This window comes from Drosophila virilis, chromosome X (assembly GCF_030788295.1).
Source record: "Drosophila virilis strain 15010-1051.87 chromosome X, Dvir_AGI_RSII-ME, whole genome shotgun sequence".
Classification (NCBI taxonomy): domain Eukaryota; kingdom Metazoa; phylum Arthropoda; class Insecta; order Diptera; family Drosophilidae; genus Drosophila; species Drosophila virilis.
This window is the reverse complement of record NC_091543.1, coordinates 18922263-18935707: the sequence shown is the minus strand read 5'-3', so window position 1 is coordinate 18935707 and position 13445 is coordinate 18922263. Positions and strand designations below refer to the sequence as shown.

The following is a 13445-nucleotide window of genomic DNA, read 5'->3' as shown; positions in this document are numbered from 1 at the left end:
TGAAAACATTTCTAATCAAATGACTTGGCCGTAAATGTTTTTGGAATCACCACAAGAACGCCAGCAAAAAAATGGCACTCAAATGGCCAGTACATACGTACAAGTACATACGTATCTTGTCTCGAACCAAGAGAATATGAAAGAATTGAAATAAATAATAATGCTTAATTTGTATATGTAGAAGAGCCGGCAATGCGGGCGATATAAATTCACTTAGGCGAGAAATAAATAGCTTTGGACGCGGACGCAGACAAAGGCGACGCAGCACTGAGCTGTTCGAAGCCAAAATCAGCTAAAGATTAAACAGAACCCAGCAGCATAACAAGAAGCAGCAGCAGCAGCAGCAACAGCAGCAGCAGCATTAGCATTAGCATCAGCATCGGGTCAAATCAACAGCAACAAGACCAAATTGAAGATAAACAAAAGTTATGATTCGGAAATAAACTAAAATTTGATGTGCTCGGTGCGCGCGTCGCGAGTCTTATTTTATTTTTGGAATTTAAATTATTTATACATATATGCATGTACATCATGTGTGTGTGTGTGTGCGTGTGTGTGTGTGTGCTCCATTGTGTAGAATTGAACAGCCCTGCGGAGCTATCACAACACGCGCTGGGTGGCCCTCCAATCGAAGTTCTTATTGGATTTGTTCGGATCAGAGTTTATCAATTTGTATTGGAATATCCGTGAAATTGAAAATTCACAGCTTCGCTTGGCTAATTGCAATTTAAAACAGTCCGAGGCTGTACGTGACTCGCATTAAATAACAAAAATATTTTCAGCAATCCTTTTTTTAATATTCACAAAAAATATGGCTATCAAATGGAATTTAATTTACATACAATTTTATTATACTTGTTTAAAAGCGAATTTCCATAAATCAATTTGTTGCTCCCATATAAATATACACAATATCTGGCTAATTGATGCTGCAGAAGCAATTTTAAGTGTTTACCAAAAAGTAATCAACTTGATCAACAATTTCAAATTTTTTACGCCCAAAACTAAGCTTAGTTTATCAATTAAAAATAGTTGGTAATATTGCTAGAACACTTAAAAATTAATTAAAATGGAATACACTGGGTATCTGTTGAACACGCACCATCGTGTTTGCCGCACAACAATGGAAAGTGGACGTGCCAAAGGGAAATGCCAATACAAAATTTTATTTAGAAAATCGGCCAAACCAGCCGCCTGCCAAGTTATTTCGTGCCAATAAAAACTGAATACCATGATATGATTTGCTTATGGCATCTGCTAATACATTTATTGAAATACATAAAACATCTGCACACGACGATCAAAGCGGTTCAACGGTCGCTGGGCTATTAATTAGCCATAAAAAGCAAAAGCCCGGCGCCGCTGATAGCCACTTCTGGGTTGGCCATAAAAGTTGACAACTTGCGCGTTCAGAGTTTTGATAGAGTGCATATGAAACAGATAGTTGCTTTATAACCAATACCTTGTATACCCTATAGCCGGCACCCAAAGGCACGGGCTTTTCAATTGGCTATTTACGAGATCATCAAGTTTACATTTCTGCCAGTGCTTGCATATTCAAATGACGACTGATTGACTCGCTGACAGACAAACAGACTGACAGACTGTCTGACTGAGTGGCCGGCTAAGTGGCTGGCTGCGCGTATTCTATGCCAGAATCCATGCCATGCCAACTTCATTAGCATGCGCGGCACGTCTCTGGCAATGTTTGTCCTAAGGCGGCGACTGGCTCCGAATCGCTCTTCGATTTGGCCTCTCCGCCAAAACACCTTCACGCATACCGTCCTTGCTGAGCTGCTCAATTGAGCACTCAAAATGCGACGGTTGCAGCACAGGTAGCGCGTGTCAAAAGCTCATTAGCTTTACTACAATAAAAAAAGAATCGTAGTCGCGTTTCTCGTTTTTGTGCCTGGGCGTATGCAACAGTTTTTTTTTTGCCAACTGCATCAAAAGGCTTAATTTAAATTATAGGCAAAAGAGCAATCGCAGAGCTCTGCTAAATGTGAAGTCACAAATGTGCATATAACGCTTTCTGTCATCCCATTTAACTCGTCGTTGTATATATGTATCCCTGCATGTAAATATGCTTGTATATGTATGTACACGTGGGCACGCATGTGTGTTCCCTTATGCCAAACGCAGACAAAGTTTACTTCCCGCTGCGCTGCACATTTACAATAAAACGTATTTTTAAACTCAGCCCTGCTTTGCGATTCTCTGAATTTCAAACAGGCCCAACAGGTGTCCATGCTTTGCTTATAAGTGTTATGTGAACAGCTAACTTTACATCTAACTTTATTTTCTAGCAGGCCTTTTCCCATATATCTCTGTTTGTTTCCTTCTCATATTTTACTACGCCGTTCTCTCTAACTAATTCCCAACGAATATTTTATGTGTATGTATATTAAAAAGACTGATAAACTCCATAAATAATTGGCAACAAACTAATCATTCATGTTACAGCCACACGTTTGTTTAGGTATGTACATATGAATATACTTATTATTATGTGTGTTGACTTAATTCAGACAATGGAAAGGATTATCACATAGTAAAACAAATATATGCTTCTTTATAGAAGAAGTTGGTACTTAAAATTCCCAAAACGTTATGGAAAAAGTGTCAAACAGCTTGCAAAGCTTAGAGCTGATAGCAAATGAGGAATTTGTCTAATTTGATTTAAGTTTAAGCTCAAACCATTTAGATTTGGCTTGAAATTTCAAATATCATAACATCTTTGTCTGCCAAAGCGCTTAAGCAATTTAGCTCAACCCATTAGTCGCAAGCCTTAGCAGGCAGATATCTAATGAATTATAGCCTACAGATACAAGCACTAGAACAATAAACAACAACAACTGGAACATTACGAGCATTATTGTTGCAATCATAAATATATATATATATATATATATACATATATGTTATATACACATGTTTATATATTTATATATGTTTGTCTAGGTCTTAATCGTTGCATTTGAGATGCAATAAACTCAGGAATATTTAATTGTGTCGGTACCTTCCTGTTTTGGGAGTATGCGTATACGTGTAAATACACATATATACATGTGTGTGTGTGTGTGTTCTTGTGTGTATATGAAGTGCACATTTGAATGCCTAAATGAGATGTTGTCGCTGCCACTGAGGCCGTTTAATTGTAATTTCGTGTGCAGACCCAAAATGCTAAATAAACAGAGAGCCAACCACGCACACATCGTGCGTAATGCGACCACAGTGAATATCTCTTAAGTGCGCTATGCTAAATGCTACAGTATTTACCAGATAATAATGCCAGACACGAGTTTTGCTCAGTGCAAATCTTATCGCATGGCAGTTGTCCTATTTCATTTGTGTATGCCTTGCTAGCCAGGGACTACTGTACCTGCGTTTGCAATGCAGCCTTGAATTGTGCAATATACATTTGGAGCGCTGGCAATTCGATTTGTGAGCAGCCCCTGGGTACCCTCCGAATTTCCATTGCCGTTGGCGCGTATCATTGTTAACATGGCTAAATTATATAAGCGATTCAGCAGTTGTGTGTATTTGTGTGTATCTCTGTGTGTGTGTATGTGTGTGTGTGTGTTGAAATTGCAGGTTGATTTTGGCGGCTGGCCTTTGGCGAATGAAATTTGCAATCATCGCACAAAATGAAAGAAAAAATAGTCAACCAACAAATTCTTAAACGGGATGAAAGCGTAGTTGGACGTCATTCGAAATTGATCCGAGCCATTTTCTGGCATTGAAGTCGCCCAGATTTGGGTCAATGGATAATTTCTCGTGATGACTGCTTCTACTGTTTATACAGATTCACATCTTAAATAATATTCAAGCTGTAACGAGTGAGGGCATGCTAGTAGAAAGTGCGTAACTAGAAATAATTCAAATATTATAATGTGTATCACATGAAAGGAGACTTCTCTGATCTTGATCAGTATTAACATTTAAGTCGATAGAGCTTAAGCCGGTTTTTATGCAAACTTTGCATGGGTCGCCTTCCTATTGTAGACAGTTCGTGGCAATAGACCAGATCGAACCACTATAGCATATACCTTGTCGCAAAAATTAAGCTCCTGGTTGACTATTTTGGTTTACAAGATATCTTGTCAAATCCAGACATTGACGGGGTTTATCAGGCTATCAGCTTAAGAGCAAAACATTGGTCTACTACATCATAAAGCTCTATTGGTAGAATCGGTCGAAAAATGGGTTTTTATATAAAAAATATCTAAATCAAACTATGTAGTTTTTAGCTTTAAAATTATTTCAACATATCTGCCTACAAGTTTATTAAATCCTCGTCATATCAAAGTTACGAAGTGTAACTTTTTAAATAGATCATGTGGATAAAATATTTCACCTCGAAGATATGTTCAAGAACCCTAGGCTAAAACTTGATACATATCGATTTCGGGTAAAACGAAGGTAGTTATTGATTTGAAGTCGCTAGATCTCAGTCGCTGGTTACGACGCTTTCATGCAGACACCCAGACAGCCGAATGGACAGACTAGCATGGCGTGATCAGAAATATATATTGAATGAGTCGGATGAGGCTGCTCCAGCCTATTACATTACATTAACAATATACCGCTTTGACTCAATCCTAATGCGTACAAGGACTAAAAAGAAAACAAAGAAGCCCAAAGATGGGTCAGCAGTGCTTTTTATTTTGCCGGAAAGAATCTTTGCAATGACCAACTTGTATGTGAACCCGGAACTCTTCTCCAGAACTGACAGCATTTAGAGATTCTTGGCAGCTTGATGCAAACGGCGCCTGGCCCAGGCATGCTCCGCCAGAAATCCAAGAGAGGCAATTATTGTGCCACCAATAACCACATAGAAGGCCAGCTGCAGGTCACCAATGGTCAGGACACGAATCTGGCTGGCCTCGGCCTCGGCATGGAAGAGGGCAGTGCGCGTCTCGACGGTCACCTTGTACTTTTGATCTTGGATCCATTTGGGAATGAGACCCGCGTTGAGCAGGCGCAGCAGCTGTGCATTGACCGCCTCCTCCCAGGGCGCATCCCTGGGCATTACATAGGAAATGGTGTAGTATTTGGGGCACTCGGGCACCACCCAAATTCGTCGCATAAGCAAAAAGTTGACTGACTCCATCATGAGCGAGGAGTAGCGCGAGACGCCGGCTTTGCCGCCGCTGGTGGCCACCTCGTTGGTGACATCAGCATTGAGATCCGGATTCCACCGGAGCTTCTTATTGAGGCTGGCATACAGAGGCGACGTTTCGCTAAAGAACAAATCATCAGCCATGGAGCTGTATTTGTAGACAACCTTGAGGCCGCTCTCGTCCAGATCCTGGAGTGTTATGATATCCTTGTAGTGGAGCGGATGTATATAGACGGTGGCCAGGCTTGACTCAAATATGGCACCAAAGATGACGCTCACCAGGCACAGCGAGCCAATGAACATGCGCTCCGCATAGCTGTCCGGCAGATGGGACAGATTCACACGCACCCAAACCACCCACGTGTCCACCACAATGCCCAACGCCTGCTGCCACAGACGGCGTCCTGTAATTCTCACAATGTGCAACTGCAAATTGATCACACGCAGCAGCAGCCAGATGAGGGCGCATATAAAGGCCATCAGGATGAAGCCCAACCAGATGTCATAGCCCACTGCAAATATGGGCAGAATGGATTGTGGAATGCGACTGGCCTTGGGCACATAGATGCACAATTTATCATCGTAGACAGTAACTGTAAAGTCCATGTAATCCTGCACCAGATAATCCTTGACAAAGAAGCCCGTCAAGCAAATGTCCAGGCCATCGTTCAGTATGGAGCCAATCGCTCCATTGTAGCTGCCATTGGCACTGCGCTCCCTGGCGAAAAAGAGCAGAAAAATAAGCTTAAGAACAGTTCCAGCTGCTAGACTAGAGAGCTGCTTACCCAAAATAGTTTTTATCCGGCTGCTGCAGCAGCATCGTAAAGTTGAGCAGCTCGCCTATCTCCTTAGCCACCTCCCAGTCGACACCCGTGATGCGCCGCAGCAGACCTGTTTGGGGATCCAGCTTTGGACGCGAATAGACCGACTTGAAAATCTGCACGCGCAACGGATAGCCCTTCATGTCATGGAATAATAGATGGGGCAATGCCTCGCCACCCGCATATGGCACCAAGCGGCCAAAGGAGTTCTCATACTCGTTGTCATTGCCCCATTGATCATTGTAGCTGCCATCCCAGGTGGCTTCTGCGCTGCGCGCAAACGGATCGTAGATCCAGATGTCGGTATCTGTGATTATGTAGCGATTGAATACTCTATGCTGTGTCCACAGCTGGCGACAGCTATGAGCCAGCTGCAGCTGCTCTTCCGGCCTCAGGCTGTCCAAAGCATCAGCCACTATATAGAAATAGACGCCGGCGCGCTCTGTTATGCTGGCGGCGCCGCGGTTCGAGATCAACTGCGCCAGACTGATGACCAGGGCAAAGCTGTCCCGGCTATCCACGCCGACCAAGCTGCTAGCCATCTCCACCGGCTGCTCCTCCATGTAGCTGTGCACGCTGTGTGGCATATCGGCGTGCTGCATAAACCACATGGCATGTCCATTGCGGGCATCTTCCTGCAGCTGGTCGCGCCGCAGCAGCACATGGAGAAAGGGTATGCTGCGCATGGGCTCCGCCAGCAGCACATCCAATTGGGCTCGCCTGGTTTGGCAGCTCAGGCAGCCTAGGGCCAAGAGGAGAAGATGTAGCCAGCCGTTCGCCATCGCGTTGCATCCACAAATGGCCCAGAACTCGGTCGACACACATTGCCCAACTGGGGCCCACTTCATGTTTTGACACCTGCAATTTTGTTTGTTTGCCCAAACGTAATTAGAGACCAGTTATGTCAGCTGCCATTCTCCCAGCTGGTACCGCCTTCTCCTTAAGCAAACAACACCGACGAGGGGCCGACTTCTGGCTGGTAAATCGAAATCGAAATGGAAATTTATGCGACTTTCATTCTGCGTGACACTGATTTATAGAGCAGGGTGGTGCCGGGCTCCTTTACAAATCGACACAAGTGATATAAAAAACCAATTCATTGCCAAATCAACTCAATTCAATTCATAGTTTTGTTGCCGAGCAGCAAGCAGCGCAAATCGAAAGAAAAACATTCGCCCAGCCAATTCAATGGAGATTTCCTCTTCAACTTCTCTGCACACTGGACTCGCTGTCTCAGTATCATAATATTTACACTCTCAATAAGTAAAAGTTAGCTTTGCATTAAAAAAGGCTGCACGATTCGGGTTTCGAATCGGGTTTCGACATTCATTAATACAGGCCTGGGCATATAAGGCAACTTTATTTAATTTTATTTAAATTGAATTATATTTACATAATTTTATGTATCACAAAATGTCTTAATGGTTGCTTCTTTCTTCTTAAGCTGGCTCGACTTATGACATTTTTATTAGAATTAATTTACTTTGAGCCTTAATCCATTCTTCAATGCGTGACTGTGACATGGTGTTTCTCTCTGGTAAATGGATTTATTATTTTACTATCAACAACAGTATTTACAATAGAACATGTTAAAGGTTAAACCGATTGGCCACCTACAGAAAGTCCATTACTTTCACTTAATATTCAGGGACATTTGACATTTTTATAAGTGCTATGATAAATATGATAACAACAACTGCTCTGCAATTGCGCCTAAGCATTAAAGTTTTTGTAGTTAGCCAAAGCACTTTCCCATAAATATATATTTGGCAATATTTATAAAGAAAAACTACATTAAAATTGTATGTTTAACAAAAGCTGTTGGTAGGACATCCAGTACCCAAATGAAAGTTAAAATTTGCATGTCTAGAAGAAACCCAATTCAAGCCAGGCAACAACTTGAAATGGCAGAAATTCCGACCTGTCCAATAGACTTGTTTTTCAATTTCCTTATGGTTGGCATAACCACACTTTCTGTAACCCCAACTGATGTCCGTAAGCCCATCGCTTTCGTCGTTGCGGCTACGAATCAGATTGTTAGTTTCGATTGTTAGCCGGTTGCCTTTTTTGCGTACTTTCTAAAGCGTGCAACAAGCGGTCCAATTACAAAGGAAACCGTGACACCTTTTGTTTTCAAAGAGCATACGCTCATGTTCGAAATATATATACAACAGGTGATCCAAGCCAGTAACTATCGTTAAGACCATAAATTTAATGCAAGGTCAAAATATGATTAGATTAAGATTTATTTATCAAAACGAGGAATATATTGAAGGCAGAAGGAAGGGCGGGCAGGGTTATTATTAACACAGAAATTATAATGCACATTTTTATTTTTATTAGTTTTAATATTATAAAATATAATTATTATTGCTATTATAAATAATATTATTCATATAAATAATTGTTACATATTGCCATTATTAATTGTGTAATGATTAATATGAATAATTTTATTGTTATTTATAATTATTATTTATATTATTATTATTAATATAAGTATTGATATTCTTCTTATTTTCTTTTTCTTATATTTTTAAATGATGGTTTTAGTGTACTTGTCACAGGGTATTTCCTCGGCGAAAATTCTCAATTTTTTTATTTTGTTTTCCAACAAGTGCAAAAAGTCAAATTTTCTGCTCCAATGTGCGTCAAGCACTGTTTTTGCCCCAAAAATTGAGTGTTGCTGGCGCCATTCCCGCTGCTCAATGTGTGTGTGTGTGTGTGTGTGTGTGTGTGTGTGTGTGTGCGTCCATGGCCATATCGACACGTGCGAGTTTGCGAGCTATGTGGGCACAGCTTTGTAGTGGATCCCCTCGACCCGCTCCTAATCTACACACATGCTCATGCGTTCAGTCGCGTCGTCGTCTGTCGCTGCCAACTGCACCAACAAAAACCATCAATAAAGTGTGCTACGCTTTTCCTTCGCAGCTTGCAATCGCTTGCTCTCGCTTTTGCTTGGACACTCACACACACACACACACACGCACACACATAGAGGCACACGCATACTTGTGTGTTTCGAAATGAAAAATAAATTGGAAAATTGAAAAAGCAATTCATCGCATTAGAAACGTGCATTGAATTGAAGGCTGCTGACGTTGTCTATCAGCGGGCAGCGCCGTTTTGGTAGTTTATCGCTCATACGCCAGGTGTGACGGCACGAAAGTTGATGCAGCGCCCGCACCCTTTGCAACGCTGCAAATGCATCAAGACAATTGCCATCAAGAAACGAACTTGCAGCTGCAAATTGCCAAAAGCGTTGAAACGCTGCTGTCACGAAACCCTCACACTGGTTTGATGCTGCAGTGGCAAACGGTTGATACGTCGAAGGTTTATGACCGTGCGATAAAATCAAATTGGAAAGCTTTAAGTTTGAAAACGTTTTGCCATTTATTATTATGACGAGCCCGTTATATGCACTTCACTAAGCTTTTACGAGATCCGACTCCCAAAAACGAATGACGCCGACGTGCGTGTCATTTGAGGTTGCCCAGTGAACGGTTCGAAGCGGCAGGGTGCAGACTCTGCTGCAGTGCAGCGAAGCGAAATGAAATCATTTGTACGTAGCACGTGAAAATGAAATTTTTACATCAGCACAAATGCTTTTGCGGCATTGCCAATGCCATTGGCCATTGTGCCAGTTGCATTCTTATATATTTTTGCACTTAATTCCACATCATTTCGCACCAAAAAAAAATAAAAATAAAAAAAAAAAAAACGAAGCTGTATTGAGCCCAATATAGCGTTCCCCATGGCCCTGACGGCTATAAGTTCCATTGCATTTACATCTGTTGGCGCAGAAATTGTAAGTGGAAAAAAAATATATAGAGAAGAGGGAAAGAAAATGCAATCACGCCGGATTTGGCACCTGGCAGAGCCAGCAAAGCCAGCAGTGCATCCGCAGGCATGCCCCAGGCTTGCAATTGGATTACATTCTACGAATCGTCACTGCAAGCCAAACAGTTGCCACTCCATTTGCCTAACAAGTCATTCCGGATATACAGACGCTGCTTGAATCCGTCTGAATGAGATTAACTACTCTACGTAAAGTGACAGGTTGTTTCTCTTAAATTATGCCAATTAAAGAGTATTATCTTCTTTATATAAGAAGTCTGTTGCTGTTAAATCCTGGACACGTTTCAAGGTATATTTGCAACAAAGTGTGAAACATTCCGCAAATAATTCTGTTAAAAATGAGCTTAAGACCGATCGAATGGTAAGCAGAAACTATATATACAACCGTTTCTGCCCATTTTTCACATTTGCTCGTGGAATTCCCGAATTCGATGAGACCTTAAATGTATATATTTGTATAAAGATCTGTGCAAATGAGTTTGCATTCGAAATTTAGCCCATACAAACTTTGACAGGCACGTTTCAGCGATTAGGGATGAAATTTCTAAGAAAGATGCATAACATTTCACAATTAAATTTTCACAAAGATCTGTGGAAATGACTTTGATTTCATCAATAAACTTGCCAATTTTCCAGTTGCGTGTGGAATTTTCTAAATCAATATAAAAAAACACGCAAGGCATACCCCTAATAAAGTCATGCAAAGAAACTGTGAAATAATCAATTCGTTTTTTTTTTAATATTTTTCTAATCATGTTTATTCGATAACAATAAAAAAAAATATATTTAATAATACGATAACTTGTCTTAGCAAATATCTTACATCTTAACCGATTATTTGAAAAATATTTTCCTGCTATTATTTATTAGAAAACAGTAAAAAAAATGTTAATAATACGTTAACTCTTAACCGATTTAAACGATTTTAAAAAAAAAATATTTTTCTGATATTTTTTTTATTAGAAAACAAAAAAAAATATTAATATTACGTTAACTTTTCTTAGCCTATCCCTTACACATCTATCTCTGTCTCTCGCTCACAATCTCTGTCGCGCTTTCGCTCACTCTTTGTACAACTTAAAATTAGTGTAATGTAGAACGCCAGCGGCTGGTATCAATGGTCCATTGTCGTTATCGCTGCACCACAGCGGTCCACGCCGAAGTTTTGACGCATACGCTCCAGGGCAACTTGACTGAAGCCGCGGGCCATTAGCTGCGCCTCCGCCTGGGCGATCACCTCGCGCATGTAGTCCAGGGCGCCGGCGCTCTCCGTCAGTTGGCTGCAGACGAACTTGTGCCGGAAACGCAGCTTCGCCTTCTTGATCTTGTTGTTGTAGCGCGATTTGCGGCAGGATTCGGCGCGCTGGCGTTGTGCGTCGCGACTGTTGGGCGCGGTCTGGGTCTGGCACTGGGCGCGGGTCTGTGTCGTGGCTGCCAGTGTGATGTTCTGTGCTTTGGTTGGTGCCGCACGCCGCTCAACCACAATGGGATTCTCTATAAGCATTTGGTCCACATAGCGCTGCTCCTCGTCGGCATAGTGAGTCTTCAGATGCTGCAACTCCACGGCGACCAGCTCGTCAATTTGCTCCGGCTTATTGCCAGGCAATGCCGGTAGCTTAGTTGGTGGCACACTGATGCCATGCGTTGGATAGTGGCCCAGCTGTGTATAAAATTTGTGTAGATAAAGATTGCTCTGTTCCATAGTCAGTTGTTTGGTTTACTGATCGCCTTTAGCTGTTGATCTGCTTGCCCCGAAATCAGAACTGCAATTGCTGGCGACCACTTGTCGGCGCGCTGCTTTTATAGGCCGCCGCAACAGCGCACGCTCCGCCCCGGTCAGGTCAACCCGACAGCCTGCAAGGCATTTGCAGCCATTATGAATTAACTGGTGGCCATTTTATGATCACTTGTGCCTCGACCACATGCAATGTTGTAATGCCTACCTGGGCAAGTACCTGACTCAAGATTGACCCAGGAAAGGGCCACGTAAACAAACGGATTAGCGTGCAAGTTGTTTGCGACGTTCTTGACCTCATCTGGCATCAGGTGCTAACTATTTTGTTTCCGATTTAACTATTGAATGATGCGCGGTGTTAAATCACCCAACACTATGCGATAATATTAAATATTCGTTTTAACATAATATATAAATTGATATAAAAGATTTCTTGAAAAAACAAAAATCGGACATTAAGGAATACAAATAATATTTCACTTAAATTGCCTTCATTAATATTTTTAAATACAAATAATGGAGATTTTATATACGATTCTTCTTAAATATATGCTGATATATATAAGCATATGCTGGGAACTCTTTAATAATATTTGATTACCTTCATTTATCTAAAACAAAAATTAATATAAAAGAAAATTTAAAAATTAATTTGTGGATTATATAAATGGAAATATTTGATTTGAATTAATTTAATTTAATACGAAACTTAATATAAAACCGATTACCTTCGGCACGTCGAATACTGTAAACCATTATAAAATTACGGGGTTTTTCCGATTTTCCGATGTGTTTCCGGCAAATGATTCCTGTAGGAGCGATGTTTGAAGAATAGTAAAGCATCAAATTGTCAATCTTGGTGAAAATATTTTGATAAACAACAATTTTTGTGCTATTCTATACAGCTATTTGTTATAGCAATCGTATATATAGCTTAGAAGCATAATGAAGCCTTTCAACGTCAAGTTATCTTGAGAAAGTGACTATTTTTGCATACATGACTTAATTTTCGACCGGTCAATGGCAGCTATATGATAAAGTGATTCAATCCGATCGACTCCGACAAAGTATGTGCTGACATAGACAAGATTTTTATGGATCTAAGCCTGGTTGATTCTGAGCAAGAATATTTGAGTTCGGAGACATATTCCTACCTTTAGACTAATCGCCTTAGCTATATGATATAGTGGAGATACACAAGGAGCAGCCGCATGATATAGTAGTGCGATCCGGCCGATTTCGATATATGCAACAAAAAGACGGACCTATGCATAGTTTCAAGAGGGAAGCTTTAAAACTGAAAGATTAGTTCGCATATAAACAGAAATTTGGACGTACGTTCAGGCGGACATGACTATATCAAGTCGGCTGTGGATGTTGATCTAGAATCTATATACTATATGGGGTATAATAATAGATATATTAAGATCAGGCTGTTCGGCTCAGATGTGACAAATGTTAATAAAGTATCTGCGTCAAAAGGTACATATTTAGATTAGTGCGCATATACACCACTATCTGGCAACTAAGTATATATGGCTATGTAAAGTGAGATTTTCTTGTTCTATTGTAATCCAAACAGCGTGATCCGACAGCATTAAGATAAGAGCACAATCGAATAAGTAAGGTGCGACCGAGCACCACAGTGCGCAGCAAGTTGGAAATCGACTGAGCAAACAGTTTTGGCCAACACGACGCCAAGTTCAAGAGCGGCTTATCGGGCTGTCAATGTGGGAGAGGAGCTAAGCAACTGGCATTTACATTCGCACACTGATAATGGGAAAATTGTGGTGGGCGGAGGGTAGGCGATTGCGATAAGCGCTGTGCCATAAACCAATCAAGAAGCGTCTGAGTCGGCGTCTGTTTTGGGCTGCAGGGCGGCGTACCTGTGGCCGGGGCTTAACCCGAC

General features: G+C 41.3%; 2 protein-coding genes and 1 long non-coding RNA gene across 4 annotated transcripts; all 3 read right to left on the bottom strand.

The window, feature by feature from the left end:
• Positions 1-4651: 4651 nt before the first annotated feature.
• On the bottom strand, positions 4652-6725 carry Ir10a (Ionotropic receptor 10a). Its single transcript, XM_032439854.2, has 2 exons — positions 5908-6725; positions 4652-5840 (listed from the first exon to the last, which is right to left on the bottom strand). Exons 1-2 carry the CDS (start codon positions 6723-6725, stop codon positions 4739-4741), a joined length of 1920 nt encoding a protein of 639 aa, XP_032295745.1. The 3' UTR covers positions 4652-4738.
• A 3879-nt stretch (positions 6726-10604) lies between these two features.
• sisA (sisterless A) lies at positions 10605-11586 on the bottom strand. 2 transcript variants are annotated; one of them, XM_070210581.1, is made up of 2 exons: positions 11523-11573; positions 10605-11461 (listed from the first exon to the last, which is right to left on the bottom strand). In XM_070210581.1, exon 2 carries the CDS (start codon positions 11303-11305, stop codon positions 10916-10918), a length of 390 nt encoding a protein of 129 aa, XP_070066682.1. In that variant the 5' UTR covers positions 11306-11461; positions 11523-11573; the 3' UTR covers positions 10605-10915. The 2 variants fall into 2 exon arrangements, with proteins under 2 accessions (XP_070066682.1, XP_002055743.1); XM_002055707.4 differs by having other exon boundaries at positions 10608-11586.
• A 397-nt stretch (positions 11587-11983) lies between these two features.
• LOC138911431 (uncharacterized) lies at positions 11984-12865 on the bottom strand. Its single transcript, XR_011417055.1, has 3 exons — positions 12691-12865; positions 12265-12345; positions 11984-12147 (listed from the first exon to the last, which is right to left on the bottom strand). It is a non-coding gene; the product is annotated as an uncharacterized lncRNA (long non-coding RNA).
• Between the last annotated feature and the right edge of the window lie 580 nt (positions 12866-13445).